Below are 24,192 nucleotides of genomic sequence, written 5' to 3'. Positions count from 1 at the left end.
TAGTGTTTTTTAATCAACAAAACTGCTTTTTAAATATCTTGCTGCATTTTGTATAAGTTCATACTCAAGTTTAAAACAACAACTACACTAAAGCTATTCTGTTATACCTGTATGCAAAAAAAATTATTTCATAGTTCAGCAATACTGATCAATCTAATAAACTTAAACCTACACCATCCTCCCTATTCTGGTATTTTAAAGAGTACTTAGCATAAATATTAAGCAACCTAACTAATAGGGTTCCAACTCCCAGCAACAACAAAAATAAATAAATAAAAAATAGGGAACCACCCCTCACGCTCCACCTCATGATGCTTAATCGACGTAATCAACCTTAATTTGATGCAGTGTGAAAAAAAATGCACAAAAATCAATTATTTTTCAAGAAATATTAAATAGATTCAACATCTTTCTTCAACAAAATTGCAGACTGCACAGATGGTACCTTCCCAAAGGAAAAAGTACTATAGCTTACTAGGGTATATATATTAGACTTAATAGTTACTATATACAGTAATTGACTTCTATTCATTTTACATCAAATTAAAACTTTGGGTGTCAGATAATTATTTATTGAAAGCTAGACATTTTAAATGAGAATAAGAAAGAAAAGTATGTCTTTGTGCCCCCTTTTCCCTGTTCATGCCCTATCGGCCCCCCTGGCTAAACTTTGCTAGATCCGCCCCTGCACAGTTACCAGCGTCAGCTACGTAGAAAAAGATCCTCGAGTAGAAAGTAATATTAAATACATTCTAACAACAGCTGATCAAGCTTAAACGTGCTGCTGTTGTTCAGCCGCTGGTTTCCTCTTTCTGGTGCAAAGTGGGCCAAAAGCAAACTAGAGACACGGACTCGCGACAGAAAAGCCGATCAGCTGATCATTAAGCAGTTTCATGATTGAAGTAGCAGCAGGAGAGGCAGTCGTTTGTTAAGCTTCAGGCAGGAATGCTTTACAAACATTCAGAGATGGACTTACACACTTGCTTTACTTCTCTCGGGATAACTTTGTCGGAGATGAAATGCCAGGTTGCTAGCGAAGCTCCAAATGCTATCCAGACCACCGACAGGTCCCGCATGCCACAGCCGCTCTATCACGTGATGCATACTGCTCCGACGTGCTAACGTTCTGAGGCGAGTTACGGCGTGTTGCAAGTTTTGTGAGGTGCTTTCGTGATATTTAATGGATCGGATTACATTTTTTATGTTTTTCTCCGATATCCAATCCAGTAATTTAGGTCAGTATCGGACCGATACCAATACGTAATATCGGATCGGTCCATCTCTAATTATAACAGGTGTTAGAGCAACTGGTCGGTAGTCGTTGAGGCTGCTAATGTTAGTACGCTTTGGCAGTGGGACAATTGTGGCTGACTTTAGGCACGGCGGGATGCAGGACTGGGACAGTGAAGTGTTGAAGATCTTAGTCAAGACCCCAGCCAGCTGGTCTGCACACTCTTTTAGGACCCTTGCGGTTACCCCATCTGGTCTGGCGGCCTTCCTGGGGTTCACTGCCCTCAGTGTGCGCCTCACCTCATATTCCTGCACTATGAGGCTTGGGCTGCTGCTGCTGTCCGATGTTTTTGCTGCTGCTGCCTCTGGTCCCTTCACCTCAAAGCGTGCGAAGAAGTGGTTCAGCTCCTCCGCAAGCACCGTGTTACCCTCAGTCAATGTGGTATTTTGTGTCATCATGTCCTTGAGTTTCTACAGTTTCTAACTGTTCTGTGTGGACAGATGTGAACAGTCTATTTAACTCTGCAATTTTTAAAGGTACTCATTACTTATCTTCGTTTTCCTCCCGTCCATCATCTTTTTTTTTTTTGGCTGATCCTTTTAAGGATTGCCACACTGCATCATCCGCCTCCAGCACACCCTATCCCTAACATCCCCCTCTATCACACAAACCCTCTGCATGTCCTCCTTCACTACATCCATGAATCTTCTCACTGAGCTGTACCCGGCAGCTCATATTCCACATCTTTTGTGAAATATATCCACTATCCCTCCTTTGTCCAAATCCCCTCAGCCTTGCCTCTCTTTGTCTCCAAACTGCTCAGCCTGAGCTGTCCCTCTGAGGTACTTGTTTCTTATTCTGTCCATTCTGGTCACTCCCAATGAAAATCTTAAAATCCTCAGCTCGCCCTCCTGTCTTTTTGGCAGCACCAGTGGCTCCAAATATAAGAACACTGGTATCATCAAATGAAAAGGGTTTTAGTCAGGGTGTAAAACTTCCAAATACTTGGACTTTGAAAAATAATAAACCAAAAGGTACATACGCCCTAATAATCTGATTAATTACTTCAAGTAAAAAAAAAAAAGTTAAAATACATATGCTGCAAAAAACAGCATTCTAGCAGTGACCATTTCAACGATTTATTAAAGTAGCTGTTTTCTAAAACACACATTATGCTTTTTCAGTTATCTTACTGTAAACAGGATAATAATTATTTGCAAAATGGACATAATGTCATAATGGCCTGTAAATGGTAAATGGCCTGTATTTATATTAGGGCTGCCACGATTTGTCGACTAGTCACGATTACGTCGACTATCAAAATCGTCGACGACTGATTTAATAGTCGACGTGTCGTTTGAAGCTTTGTAAGATCGCAAAAGACGCAGGAATAATAGCAGGATTTAAGAGTGTAATAACGGACTGAAACAGAAGATGGCAGCACAGCATGTACAAGGATGCCAGCTGCCGTTAAACCCCGAAGAAGAAGAAGCAGCTGTGTCCCAGAATTCATAGCGCGGCCCAGCTTAGTTTCCAACAATGGCGGTAGCTAGTTAGTTTTAATATTACTCTTATTATTCTTTCTGGGTCACAAAATAAACGTTTAACATATTTTCAGGCGAGAATGTAGCTGTGTAAACCTCAAATATCTGCTCAGTTTATCAGGACACCACATATTTTCAAAAGCGCTCCGACGTTTTCGGAGACGTCTGTTACCCACTAGCTCGATAGCTAGCCGGGGGCTAGGTCACTAGCGCCGTGAGAACACCGGACTCCCGGCAAATTGTTTTCAAACCCACCGCCGTCTTTCGCGACTCAGGTTAAATATATATGAGTCACTTAGATAAATTAAAAATGTTATTGTTTGGCTTTTTTTTAGTATTTTATTTGTTCCTGAGTAAATCGGTTTGGCTGAGATTAAAGTTATAGTTTTTACACAGCTGAATAAACGTCAAGCAGACAGCTGATTATCAGAAGTGTGAGATGCTGGAGAATATACTCCGGTGTCCTGTTATATTTTAGATAGCAAGGAGTTTATTAAACTTTACCGAAACAATCTGCAAATTTCATTAAAATTGAATAAACTATCATCTTGTCTTTATTTTTAGTTAGCACCTTAAAAGCTTAAAGCTGTAAGCTAATGATAGTTATATAAGAGCAGATGCTGCTGGTGCAATAAGCTGTAGTTTTACGTCCAGTGGATGATGATCTGATTAGTCGACTAATCGCATAAATAATCGGTGACTAGTCGACTATCAAAATAATCGTTTGTGGCAGCCCTAATTTATATAGCGCTTTACTAGTCCCTAAGGACCCCAAAGCGCTTTACATGTCCAGTCATCCACCCATTCACACACACATTCACACACTGGTGATGGCAAGCTACATTGTAGCCACAGCCACCCTGGGGCGCACTGACAGAAGCGAGGCTGCCGGACACTGGCGCCACCACGCCCTCTGACCACCACCAGTAGGCAACAGGTGAAGTGTCTTGCCCAAGTACACAACGACCGAGACTGTCCAAGCTGGGGCTCAAACCGGCAACCTTCCAATTACAAGGCGAACTCCCAACTCTTGAGCCACGATAATAAATAATGTTTTAATAAAAAGGACTTAAAAATTGTGACTCAACCCCAAAACAGCATTCACTGGGGTCATAAATCCAATCAGCTATGAGGGCATTGTTTTTGTGCACTTATATATAATCTGACTTCTTTTTGCAACGAGAGGAGTCGCCCCCTGCTGATCTATAGAAAGAATGCAGGATTTTGGCCCGACGGCTACATCCATTTATCCATCTGTTATAGCCAACCAAAACACATTATCTACTCTCACTGGATACATTACTACTAGGTTAGAGCCACAGAAGTGAAAACAAATGTCGGAATACCTTTAAAAATGTAAAAATATTAAATATTAAGTTTCACATTAAAAATATAAAACTTCACATGCCTTTTGATTTGACCTTAATTTTTGTTTAATAGATTGCTCAAGGATTCGGGGTCGTGTTTAGTGCCCAGATACAACAAGTGCTATGAATATCTACAGCTCTATAATTGATCAGTACAGTTGATCGAGTGGCTGAATAATGATCAAACAAATCCCCATCAGCTCTCTGTTAACAAATCCCGTCACGTGAATTATGACTGCACTGGATGGAAGGCACAGATGGAGGTTTATAGGTGGACTCATGCTTTGACCCGAAGGCATCCTAGAGGGCAGCCTGTGTCAAGTGCAGAACTCGAATTTGATAGTTACTGTATATTTTTGGTGTCTGGGTGTATTTATTTTATTTGTATCTCTTATTCACTTTATTTGTGCAACATATTTACTCTTCCAAAGATCTGTATGCCATTTTATGCCTTACAAATTCATTTTTACATCTCTTTCACTATAAATATAAATCCAAGCTTTAGTATTGCTGTGCTATGGTGGAAAGACATGTTCCCTAAAAACATATACAGAGAAACTGGATAAAAAAGAAAAAAAAACAGTAAATAGAAAATAGAGAGTCTGCATGAAAATAGCACTCATTGCAAAATGAAAAGGAGAGTTCACTTTGAAGTTTAAGGACTTCCAGAAATCCTGTAAGGTGACGTTAGCAATACATGCAGAATCTAGCCTTGCTATTCTCCCAGTGGCTCTTTGATGGCGTATGTCAAGAAGGAGCCAAAGGGATTAGGAAAGGTTCAGCAGTGGTGAATTATGCTCTTCCTGCAAGGAATCATTTTTTAGAAACTCTACACCTCACATTTAAGTTTAAGTTCACCTCCTGACCAAATGAGTTCAAAACTACAAAAATGTATTCATAATTTCTCTGTATATACAACACCTGTTATAAAACTAAAAGACAAGGTTTACATACTCTCTCCTTTATGCTGAAGCCTCTCCAAGGACAGCCAAATGCATCCTATGTGATGCTTTAACCCAAGGAAAAGCTTTGGACACAATATTCCTTCCAGTTTGCTGTTATATCTTTTCACTGGCAGTGACTTCTGTGAAAATCAAGCTTCATGTATATGCAGTTAAACACATAACCTAGAAAATTGGTAGAATTTTCACCCATCTGAGTACAGTATTCGTGAAAACTGAGAAAGCCTAATTACCTGAGTTTGGCAGACTGCTCAACCTTTTGTTACTGAGAATCCTCAAATAGGTGAGCAAGTAAGATAAAACGAAAACAGGGATTAAAATTCTCTACATGAAGCCTAATTCCAGGAAACATGTCAAGTCCCTGCAATACAGCTGAATGGTGAAGGGCCTCATATTGGCATGATTTTACATACAAATCATGCAAACCAAAGAGCAAGTTTGAATGCTGAATGGGATGCTAAATGAGGAACATCTGAAAGCATGTAAGACGTGGAAGTTTTAGTGTCAGAGCTTTGCATAAATTTGCAGAGCACATCATCTATCAAGATAAAATTTAATACTGTATTATGTTGGGAGATACGCCTAGCAGGTTAAACCTCCCTGAAAGCAAGATCCTGATAAGAAAAAATGTTATGAACTGGGAACAAAAAGGGCTCAAGTGGCATTATGGACTGAAGCAGGCTCAATATAAATCATATAACGTCTGCCAGGCTTCAAGCTCGCTCGGTAGACAGAGGTAGGGTTACATCTAACGTGTACTGAACACAATGTTAAAATTTCATATACAAATGTTCTAAATGTATAAAATGATACATGTGACTTCTTATTACAAGTTGGGGAAACAGGTGGATACAGATGGGCGACGAATTAAAGCGAATTGCACACATGCCGAAGACCTTCATTGAGAGAATCTGTTGGGTTTTTGTATTGATATGGGGGTATGTTGCCAGCACAGTTTTGGTACAGTCACTGCCATTACATTTCTCTAAGAGAGAAATCGTGGTCACAAATAAAATACAAGAACATAATCAGGACATAATAAAGAATAATGTGCATCTCAGGATGTCTTAAAATTATTTAAACAAAACCTCAGATGAACTACAAAATACATCATATGCGCCATGTAATTATGTTTTTGTAAAAAAATACGACAAAATGCAGAAACATTGTTTGAAAAAATCAAATACATCCTTACTGCTTCAAAACGAAAAGCATAAATAGTAGCCAGGTGCTGTTAATCAAATACACTTGATTAACTGATCATCAGTGAGTGTGAGCACCGCTATGAAAGCAGACGTTTTGCAGTTTTCTTATCTGGAGCATTCAGGTGTGTGTTAACATGATGACAGGGAGGAAAGACATCTGCAACGGGCTTAAAGAAACAATTGCTGCCGCTTGTCAGTATGAGAAGTGTTGTAAGGCCATTTCCAAATAATCTGCAGTTCATTCTTCAGCATGAAGGATCACTGACAAGTGAGAAACATTCAAGACGGCTGCCAGTCTTCTAAGGAATAGATGTCCCTGCGAATCTATCCTAAGGTCAGACTGTGCAATGCTCAGAGAAACTGCAAAAAAACAAGAGCTACATCTCAGTTCTACAGGCCTCGGTCAGCATGTCAAATGCTAAAGACACAGCAATCAATAAAAAAAATAGCTGAAGGTAGATTTCTCTCTTTAAACAGAGCTTAAACTAATTTTATGGGTGAAATTTAGGGTCTGACATGAGTTAAGAGAAGAAAAGGGAAAAAAAATTAATTGATTTGAAGAGAAAGAAAATATATGCTTGTGTCATCAGTGACTGACATTCATATTGTGAACAAAATGATGTGCAAATCAGTGGAGGCTCATTATTTTCCCATCAAACAGAGCAATAAGAAAAGCTGAATATAATTCAGTAGAATGAAGCTGAATGAAAGAGTCCCATTCACTACACAGGTGGATATATAGTTATAAAATCAAAACAACAAAAACAATACAACAATGATCATTTAATCATCTTTATTCGCAAGACAAATACACCAGGCTTTATTAACTGGTGTATGTTTGCCTTCACACTAGAGTAGACCTTAAATCCGGTGAAGATCTGATTTTAGTTGCATCTATTTTTAAAAAAGCTTTGAGAGGTCAGAGCGGTGTGGTTGTGACTTTCTTCACATTAACACGATCCTTTTTTGAACCCCTGGTTTTATGTTGCAGGGTTCTTTCCAAAATCTTCCTGAAATGCACAACGAAACAGGCTGTAAAATACCAAAATTACTAATCAACTGATGGATGCTGAAAAACAGCTAAAGGAGAAAACAAGATAAGTCCAAGTAAAGTTCAAGCAAGGCACCCAAAATATTAGAAAACAAGGAGGTTTCAAATGAAAGAGCGGGTAAAATGCTGACCTGAAAACACACAAGAGAAACACAAACATTCAAGACACACAAAATAAAGTTTCTGGATATAAATCAGGCAAAAAATATGCAGAGCACTTCATGCAAATTAACACAGGGAAAAAGTAAACGCTAATGAACACAAGACAGGTGATTTAAAAAAATAAAAAGAGAAATACCCAGCATTTTGAGTTTGTTTTGTATTTTTGATTCTTTCTTTGTATTATAATGATTATTTAAGCTCTATACAGCTTAGTCTTCAGTTTAGTTCTTTAGTTCAGTTCTTCTACTGTCCCTGAGTTTGGGGGTTTTTTTTGGGTCATATTGGGTTCCTTTTGTATCTTTGTCTCGTCCCTGTGTCTCCAGTGAGAATCTGTCATGTCCTCTGTTTTTATGTGTCTTTCCCCAGTCATGTCTCTGTTTGCCCACTCTCTCTCTCGCTGTTTATATCGCTCACCTTTCCTGTGTCTAAGTCATGCCTTTGTGTTTCGTCTCCTGACCTGTTTCCTAGTGTTTCCTCCTTGTCTCCTCAGCCTGTCATGTCTTCCACTGTTTGCTGTCCCCATCCTAGTGTCAGCTCACATATACGTGTCACTTCCTGTTTTATTTTGACAGTACCTCATCTCATATGTGTTATATTCAGTTTTGCTCTCCCTATTTGTGTCTAATTTGTTCCAGCTTCGTTTCCCTGCTGTCTCCACTCTCCTAAACACCTGCATTGTTTGTCCCAGTCTCCCCTTGCTTTTTGTCAGATCGTCAGTTCTCCCTCCATGTTTCCCTGCCACGATCCAAGTTCTTAGTGTTAGTTTACTGTTAGTAAGGGTCTTATTCTTGCCTTCGTTTTGTATTTTTGTGCAGCCTTAATAAACGGCTAGCTTCTGCTAACTTGAGTCCAAGCATCTGCATTTGGGTCCCCGCTTCAAATACATGATCTGCATCTGCAGATCGTGACATAAAAGCTATGAAAATACCTAAAATCAGTGCACCTATCCAATAAAGCAGCACTCTCAGGGTAGAAAATAAAAATGGTCCGATTCCTTTCCTGGGTGCTCCTGGAATTTAAACCATTGGTAAATAGCAAGAGATGACTTTACAAAAAAATGTCGAAATCAAGGCTCCTGAGGCCAAGAGAGCTTGTCTATCATTTCTATGTGTAAAATTCTAATAGAACTTGGATTATTTTTCAGAAGATGAATTGCTCTCAAGCTAGAATAGGCTCCACACCCCTGTGACCTGGATAAGAAGAAGAGAATGGATGGATGGAACTGCTATCAAAGTCCTTAAATTCCTTACAGCATTATAAAATCTGTAAACTATGCCTCCACATATTCTCAAAGGTCCCCCAGACCTGCAGGAGACATGCATTTACTTTTCACTTGCTGTGAAAAGTAAACATCATCAAATCAGCATAGTCTTCTTCTTCCTTCTCCTCCTCCTCCGTGTAGTGGTCTCCACAACAGATGATCAGTCTCAAGGTCGCCCTGGTCATGCCATCCTCCTCTGCTGCACCAACCCTTCATCACTACATCCATAAATCTTTAAACTAATCCTATATGATTAAAGTTTCAATCAGCATTTGATTTCCAATAAAGATGAAATACAAACTTTTGTTTCCATGCAGATGAAAAAAAAAGCAAAAAAGCATCAATCTTTCTATTTAGTAGACCAGATGTTGGTGAAAGTCTTTCCTGAATGACAAATTCAATATAAAACAAACTCTACAACACTGTCATGGTCTTTGTAATTATCCCTGGTAATTTTTGCTTACCTCATTCTTTGCTGAGTGTTTTCCTTTTTCGTGTTGCGTCCCCCGTGTCTGTGTGTCTCTGCTCTTTTCATGACTTGGTCTTTCTTTCATTTTACTTCCCGCTTTACTTCAAAGCCTAATTCTTTGTGAGGCACTCCCTTTCTTTCCCGCCTGCACACTTATGCCTCATGTTGTTTATGTTCATTTAGTTTGTGTGTCCTCTCTGAGTCTCTTTCACGTCAGTTTTTACTCTTTTTGTTATCAATTTTATTGACGCTGTGCAACCAACACCTTCCTTTTTCATGCATGTCTGCGATTTATTTTCCTGCCAAGTACATCCCACACTTACACAAGCAAGTCAAATTAAAGGTAAGAGAAGAAAATCTCTTTGTGTGCAGGGTAGTATTACAGTGACACACACCACTCTCTTGGACATAAAGGACCTGTTTCTGTTTTGTCTTTTGTTTTTTTTTTTGCATATCCTTAAATACTGGAGCACCCCCCCCCCCACCCGCCGCGATCCACAACATGAATGAATGTAAAACAGCAGAGGTGCCTTCTTCCCCCTTAGGTCCGTGTCCCTTACAGAGTCTGTGCACGACACTGACGCTGTTTAAAGAGAGAAGTGGATATAATTTAAAAGGAAGGAACGAACAGTTGGATACAGAGAATTCCAGAAATCTGGAACATGATGTGACCCCCCCCCCCCCCCCCACACACACACACACACACACACATGGGGACACCTGAATGCAAACCAAATGTGGGTCACCTAAAAGAAAACGACACCTCCAAGCCAAGAAGCGAGAAATGTTGTGTCTCCTAACACCCCCAGCCTATAGCTGATATTCTGCACCACCGTTTTAAGCACACACCGAGTCCCCCTTCTCGTTTCAGAGATGGGAGGGCGGGCTGTAGGACCGAGCAGCCAGCCAGCGTCAGGGCTGAATAATTGATCTCTCTCTATCGGTCAGGGGGACGTTAGTGGGACGTTTCTCTCTCCATCCCTCCATGTGATTCATTCGCTGCTTCCCATCACAGTGTTAACGGCAGCTGCTTCACCCTCCGCAAACCGCCACCCCCTCCACTCCTCCTCCTTGTCTCTACGTGTGAGTGTGAGTGAGTGAGTGAGTGAGTGAGTGCAGGAAGACGAAGCGGCAAGCAGGAGGAAGCACCAAGGACGTCCTTTTTCCAGCCCCGGGAGACGGAGATGCAAGGAACGAGCAGTTAGATTAGCCCGTGCTGCTGTTGCCTGCTGCAGGATAAGTTCGTTCCGGAGGGTACTGCAGCTGAAGCTCTGCTCCTCGATCCGTGCTCGGTGTGTGAGTGTGCCAGGAGAATTTCATTCAGGCGCCGGACGGAGGTAAATCGACGCTTGATGCAGCTGCTTCAACACAAGCCAACGGTTTAGGGAGCTATCCACTCGCCGTGGTGCTGAAACCAGGCTCGCAGCTACTAGGAAGTGCATGTGTGCCTCTCCTTTCACACAATCCCAGCACATGCATGCATAAAAGGGGGGTCATTTTGAACATATGTTCCAACTGCAATTTCAGCTGTAGACATGCGTGCATAGCTCGATATTTCTGCTTCATTAACGTGCGAGTAGCTTTTTCTTTTTTCTAATGTTGAAGCGGGATGGCTGAGTCCACGTCCCTCCAATGGAGGATGGAAAGTTTTACCACATGATCAGGAAAAATACACAGGAGTGGTTTAGTCCGGGATTCACATGCGTGACAGCAGACCGTCCTGCCAGACTGAGGGTCTTTCACGGTGCACTTTCTCAGAAGTGCTCTGACTGCAGGCAAAGCTTAGCCGTACACGGTTTGAACGATCGTCAGCTGTCCTGGAAAATATTTTAAAGCAAAACGTTCGCAGATAAACCGCGAGCAGTAGTTTCTGAGCTGGTCAGTAGTTGTGACATGTTTGGCGCTTTTGTGTTCGAACCATTGACCTCGGTGCCCTTCAGTTGGCGCATCGAAGAAATGTGTTTTACACGCAAAAGCACCTCTTGCAAACATTTCAGAAATCACCGTTTCATATTTCAGCTTAACAAATGTAGTATAAAGAGCGTCGACTGTAGCGTGCTTAACGTGCTTGTCGTTTTAATTTGCAGATCTGGCAACAAAGGACTTCTCATCTTCCGCAACTATTGAATGTAACATCGCTCGGATAAGGAAGGCAGGGAATTAAAAGCCATCATCATGAATTTCGTTATGAAACAAGCGCTGGGAGGTAAGTTCTTCCCTTTTTATCCGCTGTAACGACGGATGTGATGAGTGTGAGTCCGCCGATGTTTCTGCTTCTTGTAGAGGTTTAATTACTCTCCAAAGTGATTACTTTTGTATCCAACACCCTCCTTTTCCACACAAACATTATTGGATTGTCACATCTCAAGAATTTCTCTCTTTTTCTTTCATGTTTTGCGCTTTGGTGCTTTTTTGCGCATTTCTTCCACATCTGCTGCTTGGTCTTTGCGCGCGTGGCGCAGTTGGCCTCTGTGGCGCATACTTCAGTGAGCTCATGATTTCTAACGCGATTAAACCAGTGCAGTCAAAGGGGCATTTTATGTTCGAAGAAGTTCAAATTTTTCACCAAGACGAGTTAAAAACGTTTTTATCGTTTTTCAGTCTTACCCATCAAAAACACAGAGATGCCTTTTGACCGGGACTCTGCAGCGACTCCTTATCACGAGATGCTGAACGCACATTTTCCACCTGAGGAAGAAAAGATAATCAAGGCACAATCTAATCTTAAATAATTTCATTCCCGCGTGCAGGCACGGGGGTGATTTTCTAATGGCTTGTGCTGCAGTGAATCCCTGAACATGTGAATACCAAAACAGAGTAATGAATTTTGAAGGGGTATGAACTTGTTATGAATATGCAGACAGTGCAGTGGAAGGTGAAATGACGGAGATGGTTTTCACAAAGCAGCGGATGGTTCGTGATGATTCGTGGGACAGTTCAAAGAATGAAAGTGGTTTACCTTCCCCCTGAACAGCAAAGGTAACAAAAGGCTGTTTGACTTTTCAAGCACATGTAAGCTGCGTTTGCGGAGGTCGCTTTGTGATCAGAGCAGTTAATCTCTCCAACTGCGTGTCTGTTTTCGACGTTACGCAAAATAAATTAAAAAAAAAAAAATTGTAAAACTCGATGACGATGTGAATTATTTTATCGAGGGAGGATCCAACATATTTTAATATGAATCACAGTAAAAATTTTTGAAACGTAATGTAGTACATAATGTATGGCGGGGAATGTTCTTCTGATTGTCTTTATTCATGAATATATAACAGAATGGCAACATTTTCGCTGAATGCTGGATTTAAAATGATGCTTCTGGTATCTGGTGTCATTTTGTGAACTTGTCATTTTGCCAGTTGGACATTTTTTTTAATTTAATTTAATTTTTTGTCAGTGGCTTATTAATATGATGACTATGCTACAATGGCTTCTTCTTCTTCCATGCACTCTTTAGCCTTTACATTCCTATAGGAGACAAAAACCTGCCTACTCCACTTTTCTACAAGGAGGTCTCTTCAAATATGTGCATTCATTATATAGAACATTAAAAACATTTGGATGGAAACTGCTAATTAATCATTTACAGAGTAATCAAGTGAAACGCACAAATCAAGCTTTAGTTATTTATTTTAAACATCACAATTCTTTGATGAGCAGGTATTTGTTATTAAAATGTTAAATTTGGGGATTGAATTTCATTTCTTGCAAAATGTCTTTTTAAGGCCATACAGTTTTACAGCTGGATACCCCCACATGTTTGAATTGTGATTCATTTTTACACCACTGTAAGACTCAGAAATCCCACCCTGGCAACCCTCCACTGCCCACCATATGGACAGCTACACATGCATGTTTTTAACAAGTTAAAAGATTTGGAGAGCTAGTCGCTGGTCAAATGCAGTGAAACTGTGAAATGCAATGCTAGTGTATTACAGTAAGACAAAGCAAGCATGCTAATATTACTTTTCCCACAGCAAGAAGATCAGCTCATTGTCTGTCTCACAGACTTTTGTTTCATGAAGCTCTAAAAAAACAAACTAAAAGCCAGTTTGAAATTACTGTTACTGGATGTCCTGCTTGCCACCTTTTCCCCGATTCTTCTTCCGCCATGATCTCCAGATCCTTAGCTAACATCTTCTTAGAGGTAGCTGAAGATCACAGTTGGGTTGCAGTTTGACGTAGTGCCCTAAAGGCTGTTGTAACCAATCATCCCAAGTTACATCATGCAAAAACAGGAGCAGCATAATGCTCCCTGTTACTAGTCAGGGTAGCATCAAAGCAATCTGGAGGCATTTACTGAATAATCAAGTGAAATGCAAGGTGAAATGGGTGCGTAATCTTCTTTTAAACCTTGAGTGCACAGCTTTTGTCTCCCACTTCTGGCAATGATCATCATCAGAGGCACAATGACAAGTGCAGATGACAAGGACTTTTTAAAAAATATACCTTCATCGCTCCTCTGAACAGCAAATTTCTTTTAATCTCAAATACCTGAAACTTTTTTGGGGATCTTCCTACTTGCTGTTGCTTCTCTCTTCAGTGATGTAAAAGCAACCATCACTGATGTAAAACACACAGCTACCTGTGTTCCAGTCTATACGATCCTAGACAAATTCGTTAAGAAATTGTTATGATTCAGGCAAAGAAAAACCCATAGAATACTTATAATTCAATGGCACTGATGATTAATATTGCATCGAAAAGTCTACACATGTAAAATATTTATTATATGTACTTACGAAGCTTCCTGTTTTGTGTTTTTGACAGGTTCCGTAGCAATGTGTTCATCTTTAATCTTTGTACCACTGCCAGGCTGGTACAAAGCTCCCCGTCAATAAAAACGAGTCAAATCTGCTGAACCGCACATAAAAGAAACTGCACACATGAGGAAAATCAGGCAGGCTGTGCCAAGGTCTTCACCTTGAGCAGAGTATTTCTTTCCATCTCGGGGAGCAAGTTTTTTGTTTCCTTCTTAAGAAGTAATGAGTTTTTAGTGTGCAGTGGATTAGCTGTGAGCTATTATCTCACTTCTCGTTCTCTCTGCGCGCTCTTAGGAGAAACTCACACTCCATCTGCTCCCATCTAGGCACCGATCTGTGCTCTGTCTGTTTCATACGCTGAAGAGAAAGGTCGCCTTGCAAGGTGTACTCATCTGCCATCCGCGAACCTTTCGTCCTTTGAAATGCAAGTCATAGATCAGGAGGTCTCAAAAATGTTTTCATGTCAAGGATCCATGCAGAGAAGACTTTGAAAAAGATGTTAGAACAAATACGCTGGTTTGTGTTTGTGTGTTTACTCTGTCAATCAAAGTTTGTGAGTACTGATAGAGTAATGATGCTAACCAGTGGTAACTACATACTCCATCCTCAACCCCTCATCCTCCATTTTGGTGTATTTTGACATATAACTCTGTACAACACTGAGCTGTGAGGCAGGAGACACCCAGAGAGGCAAAAACAGAAGTTGTCACAAAACATCCTCACTGTTGCACCTATATCCACTTCTACCCAAGTCCCCTGCTATCATAGAGAGTATAAAAGATGTGATGTCACTCACTGGCAGTGTTGGTCAAGTTACTTGAAAAAAGTAATCAGTAACTAATTACTGATTACTTCCCCAAAAAAGTAATCCCGTTACTTTACTGATTACTTATTTTCAAAAGTACTTAATTACTTACTTAGTTACTTAGTTACTTTTTAAAAACACGATTTACAACCTGAATAGGTGATAAAGCGATAGATCTTTCAGCCCAATTCTACTTTTTCTGCATCATCCATCATACAAAATGTAATCAAATGGAAAAGTCTCTTTTTTAAACTTGTTTTATCAGTTTTAATCTTTTAACTTTATGCATCAAGCAAAAATTTAATTATATGCACCATTCTCTGACTTGAAGAAATTAGTTTAACATGTAAACCTATTTTCTGCACATCCCAGCACATAAAATAAAATATTTTTTGTGTTTACACTCACTCTTTCAAATAGATGCAAGTAAAACACAGCAGAAAATAAATAAAGTCAAAGACTCAGCGGTCCTGTTGCTCTATTTTCACCTGTAAAGCAGGAGTGGGGCAGGCGGAGGTTTACCCTGGTGCAGGTGTGCCGCGGTCAGCAGAAGAATCCGCGAGTTTCTCTGTGAGTTTCCCATTACGTCGTTTCGCACTCGGTGCTTGCTCGGAAGTTTAGGGGGGTTTTTTGCTGTAAAAAGAAGTTTTCTTCCCACGCACAACGGACACTAATGTTTTTGTCACTTTTTATGAAATCAAACTCAAAATAAGGTCAGTACTTCCACGCTTTAAACGCTGCATGCTCATACTCTCTCCTGCACTCGATATATGATCCATTGTTGATCTGCACACAGCTGTTGTCACGAACGGCGCACTCGCTTACATCACTGTCATGAGACATTCTCGCAAAAAATCACAGTTTTAGTAACGCAGTAACGCAGCGTTACTACGGGAAAGTAACGGTAATCTAATTACTGTTTTTGCAATAGTAATCCCTTACTTTACTCGTTACTTGAAAGAAGTAATGAGATTACAGTAACGCGTTACTTGTAACACGTCACTGTAACACGTTACTGCCCATCTCTGCTCACTGGCGAGTAAAGTCCTGTTATGAAGCCTTAAGCTGTGTTTTTTCACCTTCACCATCTTGGTTGCTTGAAACTGGACACGGCAAGGGAGTGGTGGATCTGTGTCACGCACTATTGTCGGGCACAGTGCCGGTGTGTTTGTTAAAGCGGACCCAAAAGCAGACACTGGAGGCAAGGAGCTGGTTTGCAAACAGAAGGCGAGCCTTTATTTCGGCTGAAAACGTGAAACTATGAAACACCAAGCATAACTATGAAAAACTATGACAAACCTATGACTGACCATGATAACAAAAGGTTATCATGATCAGACGCCCTGACAATGAACAGTAAGAGACAAAGGACTTAAATACACACATGAGGTGATCAGGGGAAGTGGAGACACATGAGGAAACAGTTGACTAGGATGAACATAATGATGCACAGGAAATGTAAACTAAAACACAACGACATGAAAACTGGACTTTCAAAATAAACAGGAAAACATGACTAGACACAGGCATGACAGCATTAACCAGGCAGACCAGAAACATGACACATAAGACACAATAAACAACAATGGGAAATTTAATACATGGGAAGACGACCCAAAGGAGATCTACTAAACAATGAATAATAACTACAACTAAGGAACCTAGGACCTAATGCCAAAAGGACTAACTATAAACAATGAATATCAAAATACGACCCAGGACTGTAACAATCTGACTGTGAATTTAAGAACACTGCACCCTGATTGGTTAAAGACTTGTGATTCAGAAGTTGCCGACTACCCTGGATGATCCTCCATTCTGACTGTTATACTGACTAAAACTTACAAAATGAACTTCACACTTTAATCAAAATAACCTGAAACTAACATCAGAGTCCTTAAAATCATCCGGAAAATATTTACTGAGGTCAGAGAGTGAGGGAGGTGCTCCACAACACCCTAAACCAGCGGTCCCCAAACTCCGGGCCTCGGACCGGTACCGGTCCGTGAGTCATTTGGTACCGGGCCACGAGAGTGAGACTCGGGTGTGAAATGTATGGTTTTCAGGGTTTTTATCGTTTTTTAGCGTTATTTTGTTATAGTTTTTTTTTCGTTAACTCTGTTTTCCTGGGTCTTTTCACGTGTGTTATGAATAAATCTTATTTTTTTCGGTTCCGTTACTAGTTTTATTTTGTTGTATTTATCCGCGACACCTTAAAGGCCGGTCCGTGAAAATATTGTCGGGCACAAACCGGTCCGTGGCACAAAAAAGGTTGGGGACCGCTGCCCTAAACTATTCAACTCAGTTTCCCAAATGTGAATTTAATCATTTATTATTCATTTATTTCTTGATTATTAACTGGATGGTGAAACTTAGTATGTCAGCTAGCTCGGAGAACATGACTAAATAATCCTGCCATGCCCAGTGGCTGGGTGTTAGCTTTCTGTGGTAGCGTAACAGTTCATTCCTCTGACTAGTCAATATGCCACCTAAGTGCACCATAGTGCTGCAGTGGCTCTTTCTGGTGTGGTCTATATTGAACAGATCAAGGTAGCATAATTAACTGCCTTCTGCTGTTTCTAGTCACTTTTCACAAAAATATAATTTTAAACTCACCTAAGACAGCTAATCCAGCTATGAAATGATTAATAGTCATTCATGTGCTTTCTTTCATTTGGCCTCCTTAGGCTAGTTTCAAGATTATGCATATCAGTTTTTAAGTGTCAAAAATAATTGCTTTTGTTAATTTTGCAGGATTTGTTTTAAGTGTTGTTTTAAGTGTTTATATGAGGGATTTTACGCTTGTTAAAATATTTTAAACTAATGCTGAGAGTAACCACAATCAGATGTGTATAGCAGAACAAACAGTGTTTGCAATAACCAAAATAAATCTGCTAAAAGAGATTCTTAATTTGTGCTTCACAGACAATCTGGCAACTCACGTGATTTGTGACAAACACACTAAACATATGGATTTGTATTTTCACAGTGAAGGTCCAGTGTCATGCTAATTACAGAGAAACAGTAAAAAGGGTGAGGGCACAATGAGTGTGACGAAGAGTTTGACTGTGTGAGTGTGTACAGTCTGTGTTTGATTGACATCACATCACCCTATCATTAGCCGTCATGTACCAGTGTGGGTGAAGCAAATTCATCATTATTATTATTAAAACATGTAATCCTGAACAAAGCTGAACCCAGATTCAAACTTTTATCGAGCCAGAATAAAAATGGCGTGAGGAAGAAGTGAAAAAGAGAAAGAAGGTTATGAAAGTGAGACCTTCTTCCTAAGCATGCAATCCTTCTGTGTGTTTGGCTTTGTTTACATCAGGTTTAGCTCTCTAACCTTCACTTCTCCAAGGACATATTTCAAAACGGTTCCTGCTTCAAACAGTTATGTGTGGTGGAAATATGACACAAAATAAAAGGTTTCTTATGCACATATTACAATGTACAACTTGTATGCAGACTAAACATTTTATTGGGATAAATCCCACCCTGAACTTCCTGGATCTGTGTTTTAGAACTGCTTGATACAGCTCATTAGTGTCACATAGGGAGAAAAAAAATCAGGACAAATGAGGAATTGATTTGATGTCCATTGCTGTTAAAGCAATGTGTGCATGTTTGTGTGTGCATGTTTGTGTGTGCATGAAGAGCTCTTATTTCAAAAACGGGAATCCATGCCAGGGGGCAGAGGGAAGGATTTATTCCAAATGACATCATCAAAAGTGCTCGTAAAGAGAAGTCAGCTCTCTCACTCTCACCTCTTTCTCGCAATAAGGCTGCAGTTCCATCTCCTTCCTCCTCCCCCCTTCTCTTCTGGCCTCCTCCTGCCCTCAGCCTTGGAAGTAAATGAGGTGTAGGAGGAGATGAAAAGTGACAAATTGATCTTTAAAACTTGGTGTTTTATCATCAGCCGCTGACGGCAGATGTTGTAAAGTCACGCTGCACTGTGGACCGGCAGAAGCTGTAATCTCTCTTTAATTGGAGTTGTTTTCTGTCCTCAGCAGCCTCTGAGTCTCTCTCTCGCCTTCCAGCCTGACCTCAACACAGAAATGACAATAGCAGCTGATTTCTTTTTTTTTGAAGGAAGTTAAAATGACTGGTGCACATGCATGTGTACATAAGTGCATGAAAAATGTCTGACCTTTGTAGAAAGGCGACAGAAGTGGTGGAGAAACTCATTGCAGGAGAAAGTTTGGACCAGTCAGCCTCATATGAGAAACTATAAGCCACTGAGTTTGCAGCTATGGATGCTGTTCAAATGTGATGAGATGGATGGTTCCCCCAATCCTTTTTTATTTAAGGTGACTTTTTTCAGTTTTTCATTCACTAGCGGCTTGCTAGCTTTCAAAGCTCATCATTCTCCGATTTCTGTTTTTTTTTCCTCCTTTGCCATCGCATCATCTGATTAGCTGAAGTTGTGGTAAAAGGTCATAGAAAAATGATTTATACAATTTTATGATTTCTAAAATTTGTATTTATTGGAAGTTTCAAATCATACTTAAAGGTACATTTCGTAATTACCCTTTCACCACCAGGGGGCAGCGCTTTACCTCTGAGTGTGTTGATGTTGTTTGATGTGTGCTGCTGTTTCACTTTTGATATTTTTTGTTTTTGCCCGGCTGCCACTGAAAGTTATTCATGTGCCTGGTTAAATTAAAGTTACACCAACTCAGTGTACCATCTTGTGGTGCAGGGTGGTATTACGCCATCACTGACACAAACTGGAACAGAACGTTCACCTCCAAAGTAAAGGTTGTGGCTTATTTCTCCAACCAACATGCTTCAAAATGTGCAACTTTTACTTTGAAGGTAAACAGTCTCTGTTTTCTGTACTCTGTACTCAATTTCACCACTGCTAGCAACCAACCAAGGTTTTGGTTGCATCACTGTATCCCTCTTTGAGACCAAACCTTTACTCCACCTCGTGTCACTACCTCTCTCACTTCCACATCACCCCCTCCACCCACCCTCCCAGATCAGCTCCCTAAGCCTCTCTTATTTTACTGGATCACTAATTTTATCCCTTCTTTGCTCTCCCATCCTTCAATTTAACTTTCCATCTATTTCTTTCCTGCCGTCCTCCTTCACCGATTACAGTAAATCTGAAGGGCGAGGCAAAGAAACCTCAATCAGGCAGCCACAGGGGAAAGAAGGATATGTTTGTCTGAATATGTGTGTAGGTGTGTGTGCATGTGTGTGTTTCTTAGTGTGTTTTTTGTGCGTAGTGACAGCGGGATAGAGAGGGAGTGAGCTAGAGGGAGAGAGTGACAAAGTCTGTGACAAACAGAGAGACTAGGGTGGACCTTAGTAGTTGGCTTTAGCTGGCATTAGATGATAAGGTAGGTGTGTGTGTGTGTGTGTGTGTGTGTGTGTGTGTGTGTGTGTGTGTGTGTTTCTGGGTTTTTCTTTTGGCTTTCCAAGTAAGACTGCAACAGAAATGACAAACACACAAACAAGCACAAACAACATGAAACAGGCAAACAATAGATGCATGAACACGGACACACACAACCAAGAGAAAAACATCACATTCAAAGTTAGTGACATGATAAACAAACCGAGGATCATACAGACACACACACACACACACACACACACACACACACACACACACACACACACACACACACACACACGCACTCTGGGGCCATAATCAGTGGGATGCGACGGGCCTCGTGCCCCCAGCTGTAAACCACAGGAGGGCAAACTGCACCACAACAATGCAGATACAGCAGCCTGCAGCTTCACATATCAAATCAAATCAAATCAAATCACTTTTTATTGTCACATCACATGTGCAGGCACACTGGCACAGCACATGCGAGTGAAATTCTTGTGTGCGAGCCCCACAAGCAACAGAGATGTGCAAACACAACAACACAAACGAGCAAAATACAAGAATGGCCAACCTGAAACTAATAAATATATGTACAATATATAATAGTGTATGCATTTCTGGATGTGTATACTAAATATTTTCCTACGTGTGTGTGTGTGTGTGTGTGTGTGTGTGTGTGTGTGTGTGTGTGTGTGTGTGTGTGTACACATTTTTACAAATTAAATAGTAAAAAAATAAAATAAAATAATAATAATAATAATAATAATAATAAAATATATAAAATATACAGAGTTGAATATGTGCAAAACAAGTGGCATTTATATACAGTATGGAGTGCATAATGTTAAAGTTCCAGTAGTGGAGGTGAGGTGTCTATGACGTGTTCAGCAGTCTGATGGCCTGATGGAAAAAGCTGTCTCTCAGTCTGCTGGTACGGGACCGGATGCTGCAGAACCTCCTTCCTGATGGAAGCAGTCTGAACAGTTTATGGCTGGGGTGACTGGAGTCCTTGATGATCCTCCCCGCTTTCCTCAGGCACCGCTTCCTGTAGATGTCTTGGAGGGAGGGAAGCTCACCTCCAATTATCCGTTCAGAGCACCGCACTACTCGCTGGAGAGCTTTGCAGTTGTAGGCGGTGCTGTTGCCATACCAGGTGGTGATGCATCCAGTGAGGATGCTCTCAATGGCACAGTGATAGAAGGTCCTGAGGATGCGGGGGCTCATGCCGAATCTTTTCAGTCTCCTGAGAAAGAAGAGGCGCTGCTGCGCCTTCTTCACTGTTTTGTTTGTGTGTACTGACCACGTAAGATCCTCAGCCAGGTGTACGCCAAGGAACCGGAAGCTGCTCACTCTCTCCACAGCAGCGCCGTTGATGGTGATGGGGGTGTGTACTTCTCTGCACCTCCGGAAGTCCACTATCAACTCCTTTGTCTTATCCACTTGGCAAACATGTAAACATTCTCTAGACAAACTTCTGTGTCAACAGATAATAACACTAGGGAATGCCAATACCAATATACACATTCGAGGGACGTAAAAGAACGCCCACAATACTGTCAGTTTTCAGCTCCAGCTCTTCTTTGTGACACGTTTCTTATCTCATAGGTTACTTGTGATTTACCAGCAGTATGTGATTTAAAAGAGAAAATTAATTTTACGTGTACATTTTGTGTACAATTGCTGTCAAACATAGCGACTACCTCTGAAGTGCGTATGGACTGAAGGTAGTCCTCAAGAGTAGTTCAGCTTTTTGTTAACAAAGGTCAGAGACGTGAACCAAGAGCGCACAGTATCAGGTACGGACAGGAAGAATATTCTAACATTCAGGCATCCAGTGATTTCCAAATGGGTTTCCATAAAAACTGGAAGACAAACAGCCCTATCCTAATTTTTTATCTGCTGTTAAGATCTGAGTCTCAGTGTTTATCAGAATTTCCAACTGATCATAGTTATGTCATATCTCATTGCATCCCTCTGATTCTCAGCGGTTTACCTAAAAATAATGTTTGGTACTCATAAACACATCTGTATATTTGTACTGATTACTTCACTAGGCCTACTGAGAAAAAGAGAAAAATGTGCAAATTATTCTATGGCCAAGCTAAACTTTTATGACTATGTGCAATATTACAGTCAGTATAAGCACTAAACATCTGACGAGTGGAGGGACACATAAGCCAATCTGACGGTTCCGTCATAAGCTCATCTGTAGTCGTCACACATAAAAAGCTTTGAACCACTGCTGAAAATAACAGCATCGCTACATTTAGCCGCACAAATACTCACATAAAGTGCGTATGTTAAGCTAACGTGGGTGCCATGTTTGTGTGAAAATACAGTCCACATAGAGTTGTGCAAAAAAAAAAAATGCATTAATTTGAAGTGTCATGACTAATAGTGACAGTGTTACTGTGGCTGTGCAATTACATAGGTGATAAAACATAATTATCCTAAAGGATTAATTAGGATTAGCTGGAGAACCCTGGAGCATATATGTCTGTATGAAGATATATAACTCCCACATGACCTTACTCACCCGCTGATGTTGTTTGCTAGTTCAGACAGCGCCATGAGTTTCTGTATTGCACATAATTACTTTTGTGCTTTCAAATCACACTTTTCTTAGCACTAATGTGGATTTCCTTTCCCTCAAAGAATCCTCAAACAAACCTACATTTGTAAATTAATGGCTTTTCCGTGCCCTCTAATCCATGCTTTTACTCTTTGCTTGTCCTCATAGAGTTCTGCCTTTCGTCTTCCACCCCACTCATCCTCACGCTCTGTCCACTCTCACTAATGAGCCTTAGAGCTACAGGCATGACCGCCATCCTCTTACTGTCCTTAAACAGAGGAGCCTTTGCACTGATAATAGAGAGTCAGTTTTAAAACTGTAAAGGCACAATTTTCTTTTTTTTAGTTATTCTTTCATTTAAACTATTGAAAAACAGGAAACTGAAGTGCGATCGTAAAGCAGCTGAAGTCCTGCCGGCATGCTTGTGTTATTGCAACAAGCTATTTTGGTCCCTCAGGCCTGTAATGAAAAAAAAAATCATCCGTTTTAAAACATAACTTATTTTATTTAGAAGAGTTGACTATTAAACCACAAGCTTAGATAACACAACATGTAATTTCAACATGACACACTTCCTGCTGGATTTCATGTAAAACCTCCGTGCCCGAGTGTGCAATCTCTGTGAACAATTCAGATGAGTTTCTTCACACTTAAATGGCTTTCAGCTGACTTGGCATATAAAGAATAATGTTTTATGGTGGATATTAACCAATTTTAAGTGAATTCAAAGAAATGAGGCAAGAAGGAAGGCAATGTAATGCTGATAAATTGAGCTGCGGTAATGATATCTGCCATTTTTAGACACCTCCGCTGCAGCAGTTTTTATCATGCGTGGTGCAGAGACGTTTTTTTTAAGAGTGCACATTTCTGAATACACAATTCAGCTCCTTTGAACCACAATGTGACCAACTGCTGTATTCTGGCAGGCTTTATAAATGCATGTTTCAATTATTTATTGTTGTACATATCCCCTTGAAGATGAATTGAATAACTGGAAGAAAATGCATGGATCAGTGGATCAATCTTTACATGAGAAAAATAAATCCCAAATTGCTCACTGTGTCTGGAAACATTTTAAACTGAGTAATTCTGATATATCTTAATCAGATTCCATCAAAATTCGCTAACTTAAAAACATCAACAGTAACGTGGTTCTGAACTACATTATTGTGTAATGGGATTTAAATGTAATATACTAGAAGGCGAAAAGGATACATTACCACCTTCAAATGAAATGTAATATATTTCTATCAGGAGCTGACAGATGTTAGACAAAGGCTAGATGCTAACTGCTTATTTGTGTACTCGGCTCTAAAGTTATACTTAAGAAACACTTTCAAAATCACCATGAAAAAGGAAGAATTTCCACACAAAAGATGATTTTTTTTTCCCCTCCACCTGGCTGAACTGAAAGGGCCAATTTAAAAAAATGCCTGCCTGAAGATGATTGATGTATGGA

General features: G+C 40.3%; 1 protein-coding gene across 2 annotated transcripts in view; it reads left to right on the top strand.

The window, feature by feature from the left end:
* The first annotated feature begins 10,190 nt into the window (after positions 1-10,190).
* The window catches only part of cplx1 (complexin 1), a 70,675-nt gene continuing 56,673 nt past the window's right edge, over positions 10,191-24,192 (top strand). Inside the window, exons 1-2 of one of the 2 annotated variants that reach the window (XM_085470063.1) lie at positions 10,191-10,589; positions 11,340-11,458. In XM_085470063.1, coding sequence (XP_085326189.1) covers positions 11,428-11,458 — 31 coding nt within the window. In that variant the 5' untranslated portion in view covers positions 10,191-10,589; positions 11,340-11,427. Of the gene's footprint in view, positions 10,590-10,933; positions 11,131-11,339; positions 11,459-24,192 lie in introns of those variants that run through there. The other variant, XM_085470072.1, reaches the window with a different exon arrangement.

Source organism: Copadichromis virginalis, linkage group LG2 (assembly GCF_057382275.1).
Source record: "Copadichromis virginalis isolate Kocher_CV1m ecotype Utaka linkage group LG2, C_Virginalis_male_GT1.1, whole genome shotgun sequence".
Taxonomy (NCBI): Eukaryota; Metazoa; Chordata; class Actinopteri; order Cichliformes; family Cichlidae; genus Copadichromis; species Copadichromis virginalis.
The sequence above is the reverse complement of the archived record's forward strand: the minus strand, read 5'-3'. Positions and strand labels throughout refer to the sequence as shown.